A 21,472-nucleotide genomic window follows, 5' to 3' on the forward strand; every position below is an offset into this window, starting at 1 on the left:
CTTTGCTTGTCTCCAACCCTCATCTCCTCCTGCAGCCTGAGAACCTGCTGCTGGCATCCAAGTTGAAGGGTGCTGCGGTCAAGCTGGCTGACTTCGGCCTTGCCATCGAGGTGGAGGGGGACCAGCAAGCATGGTTTGGTGAGTAGGACTGGCCTGAGGTGGGGTATCCTCCGGCCCTTGTTTGTGTGTTTGGTCATGGAGGACTCAGGAGGGACGCGCATCCCCAGGACCTGAATCCTGGGTTACGGGAGCATCCTGGCAGCGCCAGCCTAGGAGGCGCAGTGGATGAGGAGGTTGATGGCTCCAGCTATGCCCCTGGAAACAGCCCAGCATTGGTACAGGGCACAGGCAAACAGCTTCGCAGGGACTTGGTGAGTCACCAAGATGTCCTGGTGAGCTGGCAACAGGGGCAGACCCTGCAGGAGGAAAACCTCTTCCAAGTGCTGGAGGTGCACATTGGAGCACTCCAGCCTTATGCCGCATCCTGGGGTCTGGCTGCTGCCACGGGAAGAAAGCTGCAGTTTGCTCTGCTCTTGGGAGGCATGGAGGCGTCTGAAGGGAGCGTGCCTGTCCCACCTGGTTGGCGTGTGCCAGGGCTCTTGGCTTTTGCGGTGCCTGGCCAGGCACCAGGCACTGCTGGTGAGCTGTGCAGGGATGGGGACTGCCTGCCGTCGGTGCGTGACAAGCTGTCTGTCCCAGGTTTCGCTGGCACCCCAGGATACCTCTCTCCTGAGGTGCTCCGGAAGGATCCCTATGGCAAAGCCGTGGACCTGTGGGCTTGTGGTAAGTCAGACTGGGGCTGAAATGCTGGGAGCGGGCTGGACTGGACTGTGTGGGATGAGGCAGGCTGTTCATCTAGCATGTCCAACGTTGCAGTGGCTAGATATGTCTTAGGGAGGTCAGGGTGGAGGATTTACCCAAGAGGTGACACATTACCCGGGGTTGTCCCTAGAGCAGCACCCTCTTTCCCAGTCCAGGGGCACTCTTCTCTGAAGGATCAGCTCCCTTGCTATGCACCCAAAGCCCCCAAGCAAGGGAGATGGCAGCTCTTTTGCCCTGCGGTGCTGATGGAGCCAGGCAGTGCCTCTGTGCAGCTGCAGCCATAGGGGAGCCTTCTTCCACCCGCGATGGGGAGGAGGCATCACCCAGCCCTGCTGGGCACCCAGCTCGAGGCTGTGCACAGTGGCTGCCAGACCCATATATCTCTGCAGCTGCTGGACCCAACAACAAGCCTTTTGCTTTTTAATCGGGGAGCAAATCCTCCCATTTCCATGATTTCTGTTTCTCTGCTTGGGCTGGGCCAGTCTCCAGGCTGGGTCTGCTCATACCTCCACCAATGCGCTCTCTCCCACTGATCCCACGTCTCCTGTCCTGGGCAGGTGTCATCCTCTACATCCTGCTAGTCGGCTACCCACCCTTTTGGGATGAAGACCAGCACCGACTCTACCAGCAGATCAAGGCTGGGGCTTATGATGTGAGTGGATTTGTTTTGCTTTCCACTTTCACGGTCTCCCCTCTCTCCTGCTGTCCCTGCCTTGCAGTCTGTTGCTCCAGAAGAGCAACCAGGACAAATTCAGACAGGCAGGAGCAAGTTTCTTTCCTCTGCTGCAGTCACAGAGTGTTGACCAAGCTGCCATGGCCAGGTGCACACACTGGCATGTCCACTTTGCAGGACAGATAAGTGTTGTCCTGGGCCTTCCACCTTTCTCCTCCCTGCACTCCCGCTCTCCACTTTTCCAACTGGCAGCTCTTTCCTGTTGCTACTGACTCTCCAAACTGTCCCATGGGCAGGAGCAAAGGGTTGCAGGGGAACCAACCCAAGTGCAAAGGGGCTTCTGCTCCTTCTATTGCTCCCTGCAATCTCTCACCCTGGTCCCTTTGCTTTGGTAGTTCCCCTCTCCTGAGTGGGACACAGTCACTCCTGAAGCAAAAGATCTCATCAACAAGATGTTGACCATAAACCCGTCCAAGCGCATCACGGCAGCGGAGGCTCTGAAGCACCCCTGGATATCGGTGAGTTTGGTGGCACTCGCTGGTTGGGGTCAAAGGTATAGAGGTGTGGGGGTTCACAAGGAGGGAACATCTCACTGGGAAGCGCATGTTATCAAACATGCTGTCTGGCTCTTTTCTCCATTCTGGGAAGATGGTTTCCTGGCATGGTTCCTCCCAGTGCTCTCAAAGCAGCCTTTTCCCTGAGGCTTTACGGCAGAGAAAAGCCTGGAGCGTGAATGCAAACAGCATGTCCTAGGGGAGGGACACACATGTTCCCAGCCCTGGTGTGGACAGGCTGGTTTCTTGGTGTCAAGCTGCACTGGCGGGGGCCTTTCCTTAAGGGTGGTGGGAGTGTGCTCGTGTCTACCCATCCGTACACCCAGCAGCAATTTCCCCCAGCCCCTTGCTGCACCCCGCTCCTTTGGCTGCTGGTTCACGCTCTGAATCAGCTCCTAAAGGGAGGAGGACCGCATGGGCTTAACCCTGGGACCCCACACCATGTGCAAACCCTGAGCATGCTGCTCAATGTGGCTGGTCAGTCAAAGGGTTAACTGAGGGGGCAGCCAGCTCTTACTGCAACCCCCCCCCCCCCCTCCCCAGAGCAGATCCTGCTGACTCCAGAGCTGCGATCTCCTGCTGCCTATTAAACTTTGATCTGCTGCTGCTGCAGGTGGCTCTGGCTTGTGCCTCGGCCGTGGGAGACCGCACACGTGTGCGTGCATGTGAGAGTGGGGCCAGGGGAACCCCTTCCCCCTCTAAGCCGGGTCTTTCTCCTCTCAGCACCGTGCCACCGTGGCGTCATGCATGCACAGGCAGGAGACGGTGGACTGTCTGAAGAAGTTCAATGCCCGGAGGAAGCTGAAGGTAACTCTCATACGCTCCAAGCTGATGGCAAAATGCATGATCAGGTCATTAGTAGGTTTGTTCCTTGTGTGGGAAAGCACAGGGTGCTGCCTCTGGGTCAGCAGTGTGGGGGTGACAGACATCTGAGGATCCTCACTGTGAAGAAGGGAGAAGAGACCAAGTGGGGTGGTGGTTGCACCTGGCTGGGGTTCCCAAGTGCTTGGAGGAAAACCACAGTGAAGGAAAGCACTGAGTCACATAGCTGCCCTGGCCACGGGGGCAAGGACTTTCCCGCTGGAGTTAGTGTCAAGAAAGCTGCTTTTGGGGCAGGACATGGATCTGAGAGGCACAGCCAGATCCCTTTGCCTGATGGCCAAGCCACTTAGCCAAGGAACAAAGGGATTCATAGATTAGCAAAGAACTCTGGATCACCCTCACCAGCAGTCCCACAGGCTTTCCCTTCTGGGATGCTGCTGTGTGCTGCAGCCTGGGCTCCCTCTGATACCACCATCTCCCCAGGCTTCACTGTCGAGCTGGAGCACCTCCCTGAAGCATCCGTCTCCTGGGTGCTGCTCAGCCTCAGCCGGCAGCACGGTGCTGGGAATGGGCTCTGGAAATTGCAATGCCTTCTCCAGAGCCGGAGACACAGAGCAGGAACAGCGCTGATCTGCGCGGCAGTCAGAGCCATCAGTGCTCCAGGCCTGAACACGATGTGGCACAAAGCAGTACAGCTGCAGGCTACTAACAAGATTATCAAGAAAAGAAACTGGCTATAAACTATTAATACTTTTCAGCTAGACAAGTAATCAAATTAGTTCAGGCATACACTTCAAAATAGTAATCCATTACTGTAAGCAATTAGTCCAAAGTAATCTCATTAAATGCTGAGCAACTAGTTAGCAGAGTCGGCTGGAAAAAGGAAAGCATTTTTATGAACGTTATTTTGCAGTGGTGATCTTTGTGTGGCTCCCGTGAAAAATCCCTGCCCTGCTGCTCTTAACTGGCATGGCTTTAATTGCAATTAAATCTGGTTCTGCTCCCGGTGGCTCCCCTTGCTGCCAGCTGCTGGCCCTGGTCAGCTCAGTGGAGTCGTGCTGCATCTAGGGCAGGGCAGAACTAGACCGAAATGCACCCCGAGGATATTTAATATCCCTTTAATCTTGGAAGGAAGGCAGTTTCAGAGAATGTAACCCAACGCCCTGGAGCTGGGGATATGGAGTCAGGTATGTAGGGCTGCTTTTGATGGCAAGAGAAGAATATCAACCCGTGGGCCAGTTTCCTTCCAGTGAGGTGGCCAGGGGACAGGTGACAAGCAGGGCTTTCCTTCCCAGAGCTGGGGGGAGCAGCAGGGGTGCGGGGGGCTGGGGCCCAGCATGCCCTTTCCTTCTACCTTCTGTGTCTTTCAGGGAGCCATCCTCACCACCATGCTGGCCACCAGGAACTTCTCCGGTAGGTGCTGTCTCTGGGGCTCATCTCCTTTGTCTTACAAGGCACCCAGGGCAAACCCGTAGGGTCCCTGGAGAGCTGGCTTTGCCTTGGATGTCACAGGGGGGCTGAGGTTGCCTCGTGCCTCTGGGGACGCACGGCATTGGGTGACCAGGTCCAGGCCAGGTCACCTGGCACCTCCAGGCTGTTTTCTGGCTTGGGGTGCAAGAGAAAAGGTGTCTGGCTGAGGCACAGCAGCCCCCAGAGGTTTAGGGTGTGGGGGTTTGTATGTGCCCAACCACCTGGCTTGTGCTGGGGTGGGGATGCGGGTGCTTGGGGCAGCCAGGGCTCAAGGCACCTGGTTTGTGTCCTCCTGGAGATGTCTGTGGCTCAGGGAGAGCATCCTCTGCACCAAGAAGGTGCCGGAAAGGTCCCTGGGTGCCACTGCAGCCAGGTGGCAGCAGGTCCCTGAGGTCTCTCCCAGGCAGGCGGGTACTGATCCTGCAGGGCCTCTGCTCTCCTCCTGCCTCCCTATGTCACAAGGGCTGCACGGAGACACAGGAGCAGGGACAGAGCACGGCAGCCCAGCTTGGGCGCCTGGAGTGGTCTCAGTGCAGCCACAAGCCCCACTGTCCCAGTGCCCTTGCCAAGAGCTGTCTCCTCTGGGAACTCCTCTGGGGACACCCTGCTGCTTTGGAGCAAGCCCTGCAGCTGGGATTTCACAGGCAGGGATCAGCAGGTCCTGGTGATTCCCAGGCACAGAACCAAAAAGGTGCCAGGTGACTACAGAGCTCATCCGCTCACTGTCACCTCCAGCACTCCCCAGCCTCAGGGATGGCCCCAGCAGAGGTGCTGCAGCGGTGGGACAAGCCAGCCAAGCCTGGCATGCTGGCTGAGTGGGCTGGCAGCAGCTGTTTGGTGATAGATGGGTGTTTCGGGGTGCTTCACTGAGGCACCCCGGCAGTCAGGTGTAGCAGGTGAGCAGGGGGGACATGGGGGTTGCTGGTCCAGCCAGCTGCCAGAAGAGAGGGCTGCGGCCGGGGTTGGTATCTGCATTTGTCGCGGGGGGATCGTGCTGACACATTTAGCACTTGTGGGCAGCGTGCGGCAGGGCTGGAGGAGTCCCAGCAGCTGGGGGGATCCAGTGTCAGGCCCCGCGCCAGGAGACATGGCGGACACGAAGCATCAAAGGGCAGGAAATTCAAAAGCATCTCTTATAGCACTGCCCGTCCCACGCACAGCCCGGGGCCTTACTGGTCCTCCCTGCTGGGGAGCGCGGCAGGGCTGGCAGCCGGTGCGGTCCTGCGTGGGGCTGAGCCCCCCAGTCCCACCCTGCTCCAGGGTGCAGGGGCAGTGGGGTGCCTTGTGCAGCCCAGGGGGCTGGGGCAGAGCCGGCAGCGGTAGGTGGGCACTGGGGAAGGCGTCTGCTTTTCATCATTGTCAAAATGTGGGCTGCAGCTGTCGGGCCGGCGGGCCGGCAGCACATGATCCCGGCAGCATGGGGCTAAAATTAGAGGGCAGCAGGCGGGCAGCCCATTCCACCGCGCTGCGCCGCGCTCGGTCACCAGCAACCCCCGGCCGGAGCCTGCCTGCCGCTGAACAGCCCCACCAGCCCCCTCCAAGCTGCCCTGAGGAATTGGCGTGACGTTAGGAGACGGGTCATGCCCCTGGCTGAGAGCCACTGGGGGTAGGACAGGACAGTGCCAGCCAGGTTGCCCCTGAGCTCCCGGGAGTTGCACTGGGGGTTGCTGGAGAGAGGACAAAACCCACCAGCTGGTCCTGCGGGGTCCCATCGCTCTGCCACCTGGCACCATGCTGCTGATCCTTGGCCTCCTGGTCTTGGTGCCCTGCCTGGGTCTCCTAATCTCCTTCCTCCTCTCTCCAGGAGGCAAAAGCGGCGGCAACAAGAAGAATGACGGCGTGAAGGTAAGCCCCCTCCCTGCCACCTTCTCCTGCCTGCCCCTCCACTGCTGGGGCGGTGGTGGGGGTCTCCGTGTCATGCCAGAGGTCCCTGCGACACCCTGGGCTTTAAAGGGCGGCTGTTGGCCTGGCTGTCCCAGTGTGTCCCTGTGCCACCGGCTCGGCTCCTGCCAGGACAGGCAGTGCACAGGAGGCTTTGCAGCACAGCGAGCGAGGGGAGCAGGCTGGTGCTAGAGGGGTGCACGGGGGAAATTGCTGCTGTTTCATTGCCTGAAAAATGCGTTCACCCCTTGCTGCCCCCAGGGAGGGGGAGAGGCAGAGGCTGGGTCAGGAGCGGGGACAGGAGACAGGGGGAGGCAGCTTTGCAGCCCAGAGCCATGGCTTCAGCCTGGCAGCAGCCGTCTGGTGAGATGGGTGACTGCATCTCCTGCTCACCCTAGCATGCATCCTGCTGCAGCTGGTGGGGCTGGGCTGACTCGCCAGCTCCTGTCCTGTCCCGTCCCCAAGGGCTGGTGTGCTGCTGGGTGGCACATGGGTGCCCTTAACCCTCTTGGCAGCACTGCCGGCCCCCTGTGCCCAGTGCAGACAGAGCAAAGGCACTGGCTGATAATTGATAGAGCAATTGGCTTGGTGATGCTCTAAAAACAAGCCAGTGCTCTCTGATGGACCTTGTTTTCTGGGCTGCAGAGCTCTCAAGTTCGCCTGCCCCTCTGAGGTGGGGCCACGGCTCTTCTCCAGGACAAGGTGGCTCCTGGAGGCAGCAAAATCCTGCTGTTGAGCAGCTGCTTCTGATGATACGGAGATGTGGTAGTTAGAGGTGGTTAGTGAACTCTGTCACACTCCTCCGGCAGGAAGAAATTGTGCATGTGAGGGTCTTTCTCTCCTTACCCTTTCCCTTCATGAATACAAGTGATCACTCAGCAGGGGAGATCTGGTGTGATCACATTCCCCATTGCAGGGCAGGAGTGCAAGGTGTCAGGCAGAGATTTGGAAGCTCGACTGCAGCACAGTTGTTCTCCTTCCTCCAACCCTTTTGCGGGGACCCAGCTGTTGGGCTGTGAGATGTGCAGGGTTTTGGAAAAGCAGAGCCCTCAGCTGGCTTCTTCACTCCTCAGTCCAAATGGTCCATGGAGCCAGAGGTCTAGGGATGGCTTGTCTTTCTCCCACTGCTTCCAGACCCAGTGGCTGGGACAGGACAAGCCTGCAAAACTTGAGACCGTGCACAACTCTCCAAACCTGGGCTCAGCTCCACAACAGACCATTCTGGCCATGCAATATTATTCTGCAGCGTGCAGCTGATGGCCTGCATTGCTATGAAAGGACATTGCTTTGGGCCATGGCATCAGGATATCTTGTGACTTCTCTGACAGGATTGCTAGGTTTGTACAACAGTGCTGGCACAGAGGGGCTGGGTCCCTTGGGAGTCCCAGCAACCCATCTGCCAGCCACTGCTGGCCAGGGCTCTGCTATTCTGAAGTCCTGGCTGCTTCTGGGAGTCACCTGAGAAGTGACATCAATGGTAGGGCTGACTTGGTACGAGTTGCTGGAGCAGAGGTGGGAGCAATCAGAAGATGCATTTTTAATCTGTAAAAAGAGATTGGTGGATGGAGAGGCTTCATCAGGCACTGGCCTGAATCTAATTTTCCAGCAGAAAGGGGCAGCCTTGAATTTCACCTCTAGCATTGTCGGGATGGTGTGGCTTTAGAAGACCATCTGCCAGCCCAGCTTGCTAATGGTGCTCCCTCTTGGACTTCAAAGTAGCTTTGAGGGCAGATGTTATCCTGCGAAGCAGGGCACTTGCTGTCTTAGCAAAATAGCTAGTTTGCGTAAACAGCCCTTCTTGGCCCATCACTGAAACTCAGCAAGGAGGGTCTGGTTTCGGAGGAGGGCCAGAGAGGCTGGCTTGTATCCCCAGTACTCAGCTCCTCCCTGGTGAGTGGGGAGCAGCAAGTGAAGCTTCATCCTGAGCACAGCCTACCAGCCAACACTCAGCTCAAGAGAGTGCACAAGCTCTGGAGAATGAGTTTGCTTTTTTATTGCCCTCTTTCCAACAAGTGGAGGTGAGAATGCCTGGCTGGATGGCCACGAAGGTAGAAGAGGAGAAGACAAAGTAGAGGCAACCTCTTTGCCAACAGGTTGATTGTGTTGGTCACCTTCAGTGTTACCATTCCCACCTCTCATTCCCATGCCCAGCCTGGGGTCACTCACAGCGTAACCCACTCACGGGAGCACAGGGAGGCTGGGTGCTCCAGGTGAAGCTTTAATGGCCCACTGTGGGCAGCTGGCAGATGTCAGGGCATTGCTGGCTGGTGTTCATTTTTTTCCATCTTGCTGGAAAAGTGAGGCAGGAACCTGGAAACCTGCCTTGGGCAGGTGGGAAGAGAATGGTCCTGCCTGCTCAGAGCAGGGCTGTAAGTTAGGCCAAGTGGTGTGGTTCATTGTTAGAAGAGTTGTGTTCCCATTTGGAGAAACTTGCTGGACTGACTGTCCCCATGAGAGCAGGCAGGTCCCAGGCAGCCACCCCTGCCATTCCTGCCCAAAGCCACAAAGGTGGGCAGAAGGTAGCTGGTGCTGCCCTCCAGCCTACCCGCACAGCCCTCCGGCACCACGATGGCTCTAGCCTGGGCTCAGAGGGCTCAAAATTCATCCTCTTGAGGAGGTTTCTCCCTCACTAAAAGCATTCATGGGACCAAAAATCCCCCTCGAGCCCTGCTCTGGGGTTGGTGGGAGGTCTTCTGGTCCCAGCAGCTGTGATACCTTCACTGCCCTGTGTAGTGTCACATCTCGTCACATTGTAAACTAATGAAATCACTGCCCCATGTCACATCCTGTCCCGTCCTAAATTAATGAGCTCACTGCCCCGTGTTGCATCCTGTTACTGTATGTCCAGACTTGACGCAGTCACTGCTTTGTGTTGCATTCTGTTGCGTCTGAAATTTCTGCAGTTTACTGCCCCGTCTCATGTCCTTGGGTAGCAGAAGCTGTCAGCCCTTCCTGCAGACAGCCCACCTCTGGCGGCTCCATTTCCCATGGGGTTCCTTCCAAAATACTGCAGCTCACTCTGCCCTTTAGGACATCTGTTGTTTCGGTGAAGGAGGGGCGAGTGTTAACGTAGGACCTAGCAAGGGAGGGAAGAGCTGCACTGGCAGAGGGGGAAACTCAGTGACGATGCTGGTGGGAGCCAGTTAGGATGTGAAAGGAGCAATGAGGGGGAATGGATATCAGCAGTTTTTACACTGCAGCGCACCCATGCACCTTAACAGGTCACTCCATGGAGTTTTCCAAGAGATTTGCACTGTGTATGCTACTTTTCCCTCTGCAGGGCAGGCAGAGCTGGTGCCTTGTTAAATACGCTGGTAAAACACTTTTTTACTTGGCACTGCGGCTTCCTGCACGCTGGTGTTCCCTGTCGGCTGCTGATTCATCCCCTGGGAGCTGGAGGCAGAGAAAGGGCACGAGGCCAGCGTGCACGTCCCCCTGTCTCCTAGCTAGATTAAAGATGGAGACAGGGAGAAAAGCACAGCAAGGAAGGAGAGTCCAGAAGTGGTTTGGGATTGCAAGCAGAATTGTGACTATGGGGTCATCCAACCCAAAAGCCTTAAAACCTAGTGGTAGTGGACAAGGATGGAGATATATATGTGCATGCATAAGGTCTTCTCTCTGGAGGAAACATGTCCTGATTTAAAGCACTGGGGCTGCACTCAGGACAGCTTCCCACATAGTGTGTCTGCCTTGTGGGGTTGAGTAGCAATAGCCATGCTGGCTTTAAACCAGCCAGCTTAGTACTGGTCTAGGTCCAAAGCTAACTGGGCATCTCCACACTAGTCAGCAGCATGGGCAGATGTGCCCAGAAAAGCTCCAGAGTCTGAAAACATCAGTATGGCATTCATACTGCAGGGCTGTACAGGTGGTGGAGCTGCCTGAGCTGTTCAGCGTCCTACTCCTGTTCCTGTGAGCTCACTGGCCTGGTCACAAAGCCACGAGAGTAGTCATCGACTCCTAGGGGACTTCCTTTTGGGCTAACTAGGTCCTTGGGATGAGCAACACCAGAGATTGTGGCAGATCGAGAGAAAAAGGTGCTAGCAGGAATGCGGGGAGGGAGCTGGCATGGCACCACCAGCACCACAGCCAGTGGCATGTCCCTACAGGAGCACCAGGTTGTCCCCCACCTTTCGTTTGCCCCTCCATGAGGACCACAAAGGGTGGCTCAGGAGCTGCTGCCTCTCACATGCCGCTCTCAGCCTTTCTCACTCTGTGTCTCTTCCTGTTCCATCTCTTCTCCTTGTTTTTCCAGAAAAGAAAGTCCAGTTCCAGCGTTCAGTTAATGGTGAGTGTCCTTCGTCTTCCTCAATGCCGATATTGCTGGGCCTCTCCACATGTTCCAGCTTCCCCCGTTTTTGGAAGTTACCTCGGGGTAGGGAAGAAGGGACACCGGGGTTGGAGGGAACATCCTCAAAGCCGTATCACCCACAAACCCCATTAACAGGGTTGGTGCAGGCACTTGCTGGCCACCAGCTGGTGGGAAGCCGGCCCTGGTTCTTGCTGATGGGTTCTCATGCCGTTTCTCCCAGTTCTCCTGACTCAGGTCTGCAGGCTGCATCGGTCCAAGGAGCCTTGGAGAAACACCTTCCATGCCTCTGCGGGGACTGTATGGTCATGGGACACCTTGCCAACCTACATCGGGGTATTATGGGTAATACATAAGCAAGGCTCTGCTGGGAAGAGCTAGCAGAGCCATTGCTCTAGCTCCGCTAGCAGAGTTGCCTTGATGGGGCTCCTGAAGAGAGACGGGGGGTCAGTACCCCCCTCCCCCCAAAATCTGTGTAGTGCTCAGCTGTTTCTTGAAAGAGCTGTGTCTCAGCCTTCAGTGGTCCATGTGGGTCTTGGAAGCACTCTGTTTTATTGTACATTTCTCTCCCTACTCTGCGGTCAGTGTGGTCTCTCTCACTCCTGCACAGTCCCCTCTTTCTCATCCCAGCTCCTCCTCGCTGTTAATTTGTACATCTCTCTCTTTATCGTACAGTCAACATGGTGTCTTCCACCCCTGCACAGCCCCTCTCCCTGCCCCTCCGGCAACGATCCTAGGAACCCACCAAACCCCCCCGGACCTGCCCCCATCTCTGTCCCCACAGGTGCTGGTAGGAAAGGCAGCGCCGTTCCTACCAGACCCTCCACAGCCCAGCTCTTGTGCCCTTGGCTACAAGGAGTGGAGGTCAGGGAGGGCTCTGCCAGCGCTGCCCTAGAGCTGTGGTTGAGGACGGGTTGGACCTGCTGGCGTTTTCCTTGGTTTCTGTCCATTGGCACAGTCGAGCGCTGTGGGGTCGGACTCGGGGGGCTGTCGAACACACGAGCTCCGTCTGGCGTGGGGAGAAGACCCCTCTCACCGCCCCGTCTCTCCTTTCTGTTCTTTGCTCAGGAATCGTCGGAGAGCACCAACACCACCATCGAGGATGAAGACACCAAAGGTACCGTTGGGGGCACCCGGGGAGGTGGGCAGGCTGTTTTGGAGGTGCCGTGGGGCCACCCCTAGTGAGATATTGGCTACGGCAAAACCTGCCGCCATCGAGCTGCCTCAGGTCCCTTCGGAAGTGGCTGTAACTCCTTAGGTGGTTTCACTGCTGGGGCACTGCGGGCAAGGAGGGGGCTCCCAAAAATGGGGATGTTCCCTGAAAGCAGGCGTGGAAATGGCAGACATCTCCAGGGATAGCAGCCCGGCTGCCTGCTTCTCCAAAATAAATGGCCCTTTGGGAAAATCCTCCAAGGGAAATCCCTGCCTTCCGCCTGCCCCCCTGCCAGAGCCAGCTTTCTAAGAATAACCCAGGGAATGATTTATCAGTGCTAATTTGTAAAGTCTCTCAATGAAGCGATCTCAGCGCAAAGCAAGATGGACTTTGGCCTGATGTGACACTTAATGGGACACCTGTCCTCTGGGGGAAGGGCTCCCCAAGAGTGGATGTGGAGGCAAGCAGTGCAAAGAAAGTGATGGGGGTCCCTCTCCTCCTTTCTGAATGACTCTCAGGAACATGCTCCCTCTCCTTTCATTACCCGCAATAAATAAATAAAAAATATTAAGTCAAGCATGACGCTGATTTGCATTTGAAGCAGAACCTCATTCATAAGCCCAGGGTTACCTCTGACAGCTCCTCCTGCATCCCGGGGAGCCAAACCTGCTCTTGCAGCCCAGTCCCTTCCCAAATGAGCTGGCAGTGCCTGGAGTCCCTGGCAGCAGCCACACTGTGCCATGCCCTTCGCAGGGTCCCTCCTTCTGTCTCCTGCGGTGGCTGCCCATGTCACCTACCTGTCCTCTTCCAGCCGAGACCCTCTCCTCCCATCTCAGAGGGAGGTGAGAGCATCCTTGGTCCAGCTTGCCCTGGCTGGGCCCTGCTGTGAGTTCATGGGGTAGAAGGTCCCAGCTTGGCAAGGCTTTGCAACCAAGACCAGCCTGGGCCAGGTTTTGGGCCGAGGGCAGCTCACCACTTGGTGATTAACTCTTTTGCTCTTTAGGAAAATACAGGGAGTTTCAGTTTTGCCCTGACTTTGGAGGTCTTTCCTCTCTGGGGGTGAAGAGCCCTTCCCCACATCTCTCTCTCAAGTTGCCATCCTGCTTTTTCCCTGGACAGTTTCCAATGTCCCCCAGTGTCCTGTGGTCTGTTTCTAATGAGAAAAAGATATCTCAGCGATATTGCAACACCAGCATTTCTGGTTCGTTTTCTTCTTTTATTTTCTTTGTCTCTTTAAACCAACAGTACGGAAGCAAGAAATCATTAAAGTCACAGAGCAGCTGATCGAAGCAATAAGCAATGGCGACTTTGAGTCCTACACGTGAGTGTGCCCCGTGTGATTTTGGGTTGGGGTGGGGGCTCAGCCTCCTGGAGCGGGTGTCCTCACTGTAACAGAGCAGCCCGGGAGCTTTTACTGCTGCCCAGGGCAGGGTGACTGGGTTGACATGGTGGTGGGGCACAGGGACCATCCAAGAGAAGCAGGGGACATCAGTTTCCAAACCTGATGCTTCTCTCACACTAAGCTGGCCACAGCTCTCTGGTCTCAGTATCATGGATGAGCCCATTTTCTGGTTTGCAGAAAGATGTATAACTGCAAATGTGATTTATGGTGGAAGAAGGAGCATTGCATCCATGGTATCTATTATATCCAGATTGCTGCAATCTGCTTGGAAGCATAACTGCTTTCTACTTGCTGAGCTGATGCTCTTCAGAATACACTGCTTCTGTGTCCAAGGCCTATTTAATTAGCAATATCTGAGCGAGTGCAGGTCTTCATCCCTGCCTCAGAGAACTGCAGTGGGGATATTTTGATACAGAGCAGAAAATAGGAGTTTCTCCCTGACATTTTTCTTTCTTACAAAGGGGACAGCAGTGTTTTGGGAGGTTTAATGGGAGATGGTGACTGATGGAGAATTCACCCTGCCTCTCTGGGGTCCTGGCTGCAGGCAGTGGGATGGAGGTGAGGTGGGGTGGGCTTCATGCAGAGTGCAGGGTCAAGGTCAGATTTGTGTTTGAATTACTTGCTGGTGCAGAGGCTCCTCAGTCTCAGGCTGAGGGAGTCATGCCGAGCATGAGCTGTTTGGGTTTTGCAGGCTCTCATGCTAGAAGCAGTGAGATAACTTCTCCCTTTTCTGTCCCCTTCCCACCTCCCAGGAAGATGTGTGACCCTGGGATGACTGCCTTCGAGCCTGAGGCTCTAGGCAACCTCGTGGAAGGCCTGGATTTCCACCGATTCTACTTTGAAAACCGTAAGCAGCCCCCTTGCCTCCCGAGGGACCCTTCCCACCTTCCATGGGCCCAGCTGTGTCTTGACCTCCATCAGCTTGCTGGAGAGAGGAGGGTAAGGGTGGCTTTGGGAGCATGTCTGGATGATCTGGAAGATCCCAGCAGGAGGTGAATCAAGCCTGTTAGGTCAACTGTGGCTGGGCTGTAAACAGAGGAGTTGCTTGGTTAGCTGCTTTCTAGGTGGGTTCATCCTGAATCCACCCATGCAAGCACTTACTCAGGTCCTCCAAGCAGAAAGCCTAACCCAAGCACCTCCCCTTCCCACATCGCTGCCGCCCTGGGCAAGAGCCACCCAAACTCTTTCCCCTGCCTAAAGCCACTTGTCCTCTCTGCAGTGTGGTCCCGGAACAGCAAGCCTGTGCACACAACGATCCTGAACCCCCACATTCACCTGATGGGAGACGAGTCTGCCTGCATTGCCTATATCCGCATCACGCAGTACGTGGACGCGGGAGGGATCCCCCGCACCGCCCAGTCTGAGGAGACCCGCATCTGGCACCGCCGCGATGGCAAATGGCAAATCGTCCACTTCCACAGATCTGGCGCGCCCTCCGTCCTACCGCAGTAAGCCTGTGAGGCTCCAGGGATGGGGCATGGTGGGCAGGGAGGGGACAGAGCGGGCTCCTTGCAGCATTGAGGCTGCAAAGCGGGTGGGATCCTGCCCCAGGGATCCGCAGAAGGGAGGAGATGGCTGATCCCAGTGGGATGGCAGTGGGGAGAGGGATGCTCTGCCAAAGGGATGGTTGAAGCAAAGTCCCTGTCTTCCCGGTTTGTGTTTTGCAGCTGAAGCGCGGTCCTGCCCGTGTCGGGTTTGTCACTGACTGACTACCAAGGGGAGACCCCCTCTGACATCTTCACCTACGGGACTTTGGCTGTTGGCTCTGCTGCTTGGTTCCCGCTGGAATAACCCCTCGCTTCTCACCGCACACACGCAACAGCCCTGCTGGCGCCACGCAAGCATCCCATCGAACCCCTGCACCATGCCGGGGCCATGGCGCTGGGCCCCCTTCCTCTGCATGAACCAAGAAAAGAGAAACCATGAACCTAAACCTGAGCATCTGGCCAGTAAGATGACGTGTGCCAGGGTAAAGGCCTTCCTCCTCGGCTGCATGGAGTTGATGGGAACCCCCACTACCCAGCACGCCTCCTGAGTCGGGCTCGGGCTCGGACTCATCATCTGCCTCCATCCCCACCGCTGCTGGGAGCCCCCTGAGGAAGAGGAGGGCAGGGGCCAGTTTTGAGCCGCTCTGTGCTGCACCCTCCCTGTGTGCCAGTGGATTTTGCTTTGCTGCTATCAAGGTCCCCATGTGACGCCGTGGCTCCCGCCTGCTCCCGACCCGGGCTTCCGCTTCCCAGCACCTCGGCTGGGGAACCATGATTTAAACCATTTGCAAAGTCCATTTTCCATGTGCCCCTGGGTGAGGAGGGAAGTGTTTGGATGGGTGAGTAAAGGCTATCTGTTTATTTTCCCTTCCCAGGAGCGTAGGCTGGCTCCTTCCCAGGAGAGCAAGTAGGTTTGCGCCCTGGCTCTGGGCAGCTGCCATGCTGAGAGGGATGCTCTCCCTCCTTCTTCCCTTCTCCCTTCGGAGCAGGGACTGGTGAAGCTGGGAGAAGAGAGGAGGAGAAAGACGACTGCTTCCCAGAACCGCATCGGCACAGCCGGGAGCTGGGGCTCTCCCAGCCATGCCATGGCGGTAGCATCACTCCCACACCCTCCTCCCCACCCGCCACCCAGCCTGGATCCTTTACCCCAGCCCCCAGCCCCACGGAGCACTCACCCCTGCCCCTCGCATGTGCCCCCTGGCACTCCCCTGCGCCTGACTCCCGGGCTGGGACGGGGACAGCCGAGCTGGCTGCCGGGTCGGGGCGCAAACCTCCATTGCCCACACGACTCCTTCCAGCGACGACGAGGAATGCAACTTTAGTAACAAAACTGCAGAATCTGATCGTGCTTCAAAGAAAACAAACAAGCCTTTAGCTGTCTTCTACTTTGAGCGCATGCCTTTTTATAGGAAAAGAAAACAACCTACTGTGTATTTCGTAACTTGATTTTGAGTATTTGCTGAAATGGATCTTTATGTAATAACTAGAAACATTCAACTGTTTAGGGCGGGAAGGGTCAGGGGATTTTGGGGGGTTGCTGTTTTTTGTTGCGTTTACATTTGGAGAGGGGTTGTGCCGCCACGATGCCCCTACCAGGAGTCCCATGGCTGCCAGCCCCCACCCCACGCTGCAGCGGCTCATCCCATCCCATCCCACAGCACCGGGTGGGCAAAGGCACCCACCTCCAGCAGCACCCACCTCCCCGGGGCACCTTCCTACACCCCATGGGTCTTCCTGCAGGGCAAACCCAGGTGGTGGCTCTTGGGGAGCCACCAGGACGTGGCTTTCAGGACAGAAGACATGGCCGGGAAGGGGAATTTTGGTCTCACCTCTTTGTCGTCAGGTAGAGGTCCAAGGGCGGGTTTTTTTCCGGCCATTCTGTTTCTTGTTCTCTTTTTTCTGACTGGAACCTCTTTGCTCATTGACGTGAGACTCCTGCAGTGCTGCTGCCCCAGGGGACTTCCTAGCTCCACTCTCTTCATCTGCATGGCGTTTAACTTCCTAGACGGTGCGTGTGTTGAAAAACAAAGAAATTAACAAAAAACTGCTTGTTTTGGACATAAGAAAAAAAAAAAAAAAGGAAAAAAAAAGGAAATGTTTTCTCCATGTAAATTCTGAGTGTGTATTTTGCCTTTTCTGTGGTTTTGAATGCTTTGCTCTCTGTTGAGGCAGGGACAGCTGCTGTATGAAACGCAGCTGCATCCTTGCAAGACTGCAAAAATATTTTCCCACTGGATGGAGGGGAAGAAATCCGAACTGCTGGGGCATGAACAGGCCCTAAGAGGTGTTTTGGTGTGTCCTGCTGCGCCGACGGTGCAATGGTTGCTGGCAATGTGTGTAGGAGACGCCTTTTTTTAGGCAAATCACTCAGGTGCTCCATGGGTGTAGTGGTGTGTCCCCGTGCCCTTGGTGGACCTGTGCTGTTTGACTGTGGAGCTGCATTGGCTTGCAAGAGATGCCCCCAAAGCAGGGTAATCCATGCAGGGAGAGGATTAGCTTTTAAGGTAGAGTTTGGGTGTTTTTACAGATCTGTTTTTCTTCCTGTAATCTTTTAGTGCTGGGTTTGTTTGGTTTTTTTTTTCATTTTTAAAGGAAGGACTCAGCTCTTTCACAGGTCTCTCTCTCCCTCTCCAGAGCTGGCCGTGAAGCCAGCCACAGTGAGTGTCTCACCCACCTCCTGATGCCCAGGCTCTCCGGGCGCCAGGAGTATTTTTGGCAATCAGTATGAAATGGATGAGGATAGAGGAGGTCATGGCAGGGCTCTGTGTGGGAGCTGTAGGGCAGATGCCTTTTCAGCCTGGTTTTGGAGCTCCTGATATCTGTGGACCTCAGGTGGGCTGTGAGGGTGAAGCTGCTCCAGCAGCTGCTACTAGAGAAAGGAACTAGGACAGGGGTTGTGGTGAGGTTTGCCAGGGATGATGGATGAGATACTGGTGTAGATACCATCTCCTTTCACTGAGAGCCCACTTTGGGCAGTTGCTGCTAAGGAGGAATGTCTTGGTTTCCAGGAAGGCTTTGAGGTGTCTTCTTGGAGGTAGTTTATCCTCCTCGAGTTTTTCCTACGATCATCTCTCCAGGGACAGGTTCCTCTGGAGGCAGCTGGATGTCCTTGCAACACCTAAAATGCTCCCAATCCTTTCCAAGGGAAGCAGAGTCGGGGGTTTCAACTCCTCCTAGTCTTCCAGTCAAGCTGAAGGCTGACCAAGGAAGACCCAACTTCCCAACCTGCCCACGCTGGCAGCATTAAGCACCTGCACTTTAGGGGTCTGTCCTGCCCGGTTTCTCTTCCCCACCTTGCCCTGCTTCTCCAGAGCAGGTTCCTGTATCCCCAGAGCATCTCTGAGCAAGCACTGATATACCACCACCCTTTCTTTCAGTAGCCATGGTGAACAGCTTCTGTCTCTGTCTTCCTTCACATTTTCTGATTTCTCCTAAGCTTGCAGGAAAACTAAAAGCACCCAGTCATCAACTGCCTCCATCCTTCTTTGGCTCACAGAGCCAGGGATGCTGCAGTTACATCTGTACTTTTAAGTTGTTGGCACCATCCCTGGCACATGCTAACTGTCATCACCCCAACAATCCCACCATGGTTCTGGGGATGACAAGGTCCAGGGCATGTTCCCAATAAGCAATATGGACAAGGCCACCTTGTTGAGATGGAGTTTACCACCTCGGACCTCCTGTCCCCATCGGCCTCGAGACTGGAGATCAGGCTGTGGCACATTTCATTCCCTAATACAGGCAGAGCCCAAGTCACGTGGTCGCCTGGCCGTCTGGGTCAAACCACACTCAGAAATCCTCCAAACTGATCATCTCTTCCACCTCTCACAGACCACAGGGGATATCCGAGTGGAAGCAATTGCTGTGGTGGTCTAAGGGTCCCAGCTCCACAGGTGGGCTTGGAAGTCACCTGTTTTCCCTTCCTGGCTGCCAGGGTCCAGCTGCAACATCATCATTTCTCAGGTCTTGCTGGTGTGTCCGCTCTGGAAGAAGAGGCCACACCTGGGCGTCTGCTCTTTGCTGCAGGAGTGGGCACTCTGCTCCTTACCCTGGCCAGGCACAGCCAGGAGAGCTATCTTTCCCACCCACCCCAAGTAAATGCCCCCTCTGCCAGGCACTGGACCCTTGTCTGACCCCAAACCTGCCTCCCCTCCATAAGCTGATGCCCTCATGGAGCCCCAGAGGTTGCAGCAGGTACCAGCAGCCATCTGGTCCCACTTTGAGCTCACGTTCTGCTCGGCAGCCCATGGTGCGATCACTGAGGAGGACCAGCAAACAACCGTGCCGTGTTTGAGAGGGCAGCCACATCACAGCCCCGTGGACCAAGAGGTGTCTGTCAGCAGAAGATCCCATAACCATCTCCTCTGATCATCCCAGGAGCCAGGCTGACCATTCTTCCCCACCGCAGGACACATCTCATGGTGTGCACCACTCTCTTGATGTAACAACCATCCTCCTGCCAGCAGGATAGAGACCTTACCATTATCCATTTCGAAAGGTGCAGGTCCAAGCCCACCCATACCAGACAGGAAAACCCAGATGTGAACAGGCTGTGGAAACACCAGAGGAGGGGCTGGTGGCCCCTCCACCACCTGTCCTTGAAGGCCACCCACCGGCTCCCCATCCCTTGGCTGAATGTCCTTCCCGCCTGCAGGTCACTAGGGAGTGGGAGAGGAGGCCGTGGTGGGGGCTGTAGTGAGCGGCTTCTTCCTTCTTTGGGTTGTTGTCCCTTTTTTCTAACCGTTGCACAATTTTAGGGCTTTTGTAACATTTTTTGGACAAGCAGGGATAATATGTTAACAGTGGTTTAAGAAAAAAACGAGATAACTCTCTCATATATTATATATATAAAAAATTATATATACTTACAAGAAATCTCTATGGAAATATTTATTTAAGTTGATTGCAAAAAATATATTATAATTAAGAGCATACCAAGCTTTGTCACATAACAGAAAATGAGGCCCCGGGGAGGGGAAGCTGCCTGTCCCCTCGTGTCTGTCAGTCTGTATGGTTGCAGCTGAAGCCTTTCTCTTATCTTTTTGTAAGTGCACTCAAACTGTTGAGCAGTGTGACCGTGTTGGATTCAGTGGGAGCTTGACGGGGGCGGGGCGGGGGGGGGGGGAGGGATTGGTTTTGTTTCCTTTTCCTTTGTTTTTTTGGAACCTGTGGCTGTGAACAGAATGATCACTGCTCAAATCGGATGCTCTATTTGGGGAGGGCGGCGGGGGGACCGGGCGTGGGGTGGGTGCGGGAGGGAGGGCGAGTGTCAGTTTTATTCTTGGTGTTCAAGTGCAATAAATAGCTACCAACTTCTGAGCATGGAAACGGATGATTCTCTGTCACTGCAGTGACTCAGACCGTCTGCCACCGCCTTGTCCCTCCGTCACCGCACTCCTCTCCTCGAAAGCATCGAGGCTGGGACCAAGCCTTGGGCAGCAGCTGCAGGCAGCAGGCGCTGTGCCCCTGCCCGCGGGGTGCTGGTACCCTGGGCACCCCTGGCCGCCCGCACCCCTGGGGCTTTGGCAGAGCTTGTTGCCACCTGCAGACCTGGGTCACCCCAACCCGGCCCTTTTCCCGGGGACGGGGCTCCGGGGGCTACAGGTGCCTGGGAGACCCCACAAGCTGCCCGGGGCTGGCTGGGAGGTGGGGACCGAGCTGTCACCCTTGCCCACTGGGCAGCCAGGAGAGTTTTGGGGGAGCTGGTGCTGCAGGGTGCGGGGCGCAGCACCCCCAGCCCAGCCCAGGACGGGGTCTGGGGGGTCCCCCCGGGGCAGCTGCCCGGCTTTGCCCATGCAGACGGGCTGGTACCCTGCGGGGGCCGGGCTGTCCCTGCCCCGCACACGCCGGTCCCGCCGCGGGGCCCGGCCGGGCACGGGAGCCCCCCCGCCGCCTGCCATGCGCGGCGGCCCCAGCAGGTGTCAGCACCGGCCCGCCCCGCCGCCCCTTCCCCAGCCGGCCCCGCAGGGCGGGGGGCAGGGAGCCGGGCACCCCCCGCGCCCCGGCCGCCCCCCGCCAGCCCCGCCAGCCCAAGGGTCTCGCCCTGGGCTCCGCGGGGGAGCAGCGGGACACGCCGCAGCCCAAAGCGGCGGGGGGGGGGGGGTTCCCTGCCGCGGGGACGGGGGGTGGGGGCGGTGTGGCATCCCCGGCCACGTTGCCGTGCAGGGTACGGCTGCCCCGGCGGCCGGCGTGCTGCCACCAGCCTCGACGTGCACAGCCACACGTGGCCCAGGGGACATGTCCTCCGGCTATGGCATCACCCTGGCCCAGGGACATGTCCTGCGGCTGTGCCATCACCCCGGCACCTTTTGCACCAGGGGCTTCACTCCCACCGTGTCCCTGCGCAGCACCACGCTGATTGACGGCAGCTGCCAAGGGAGACCCCAGAGGATGCCGGGTTTACATGAGGATTTAGGGAATGTGGCGGGACCCCGTGTGGGTAGGAAAAGGTCAGAGCCACGCCAGGACCGGACCAGCCTGGTCAGCCCAAAGCACCTCCCTCTCCACGGCGTGGGAAGGCACCAGGCTCTCCTGGTGGCTCTAGCACATTGTGGCCAGCAGCAACATCACGAAACACCCAAGTCCATCACCGGCTCCATCACACCACGCAGACCCCTGTGCGTGCCCCTGCTGGGGCCATCCCAGCCTGGGCTCCCCGGCCAGCACCAACAGCTATGGCTGAGCAACACCGTGACCTCCCGAGGCCTCCTGCTCAGTAAATAGTGTCAAGGTTAGAGCGAGGGATTCATTGGGGCCATAAATGTTTATGGCAGGCCCTCCCCACTCCCCAGCCACCACAGCCTGAACTTTCCATCAGCGATGCTTTTATGGTGGCCTCTAATGATTAACCCAGGGGCTAGCAGCTGAAGGTGCTTTGCAGTGCTGTCGTGCTGTCAGCCCCA

At 56.7% G+C, this 21,472-nt stretch overlaps 1 protein-coding gene across 4 annotated transcripts in view; it reads left to right on the plus strand.

The window, feature by feature from the left end:
- The window catches only part of CAMK2A (calcium/calmodulin dependent protein kinase II alpha), a 36,858-nt gene extending 16,960 nt beyond the window's left edge, over positions 1-19,898 (plus strand). The window contains exons 7-19 of one of the 4 annotated variants that reach the window (XM_005440603.4): positions 36-138; positions 700-783; positions 1,380-1,474; positions 1,891-2,013; positions 2,773-2,856; positions 4,242-4,284; positions 6,146-6,186; positions 10,475-10,507; positions 11,597-11,645; positions 12,927-13,002; positions 13,836-13,930; positions 14,303-14,539; positions 14,751-19,898. In XM_005440603.4, coding sequence (XP_005440660.1) covers positions 36-138; positions 700-783; positions 1,380-1,474; positions 1,891-2,013; positions 2,773-2,856; positions 4,242-4,284; positions 6,146-6,186; positions 10,475-10,507; positions 11,597-11,645; positions 12,927-13,002; positions 13,836-13,930; positions 14,303-14,535 — 1,059 coding nt within the window. In that variant the 3' untranslated portion in view covers positions 14,536-14,539; positions 14,751-19,898. The remainder of the gene's footprint in view (positions 1-35; positions 139-699; positions 784-1,379; positions 1,475-1,890; positions 2,014-2,772; positions 2,857-4,241; positions 4,285-6,145; positions 6,187-10,474; positions 10,508-11,596; positions 11,646-12,926; positions 13,003-13,835; positions 13,931-14,302; positions 14,540-14,750) is intronic. The other 3 variants (XM_027807407.2, XM_005440604.4, XM_027807408.2) reach the window with 3 other exon arrangements.
- Positions 19,899-21,472: the final 1,574 nt, after the last annotated feature.

This window comes from Falco cherrug, chromosome 8 (assembly GCF_023634085.1).
Source record: "Falco cherrug isolate bFalChe1 chromosome 8, bFalChe1.pri, whole genome shotgun sequence".
NCBI classification, from domain to species: Eukaryota; Metazoa; Chordata; class Aves; order Falconiformes; family Falconidae; genus Falco; species Falco cherrug.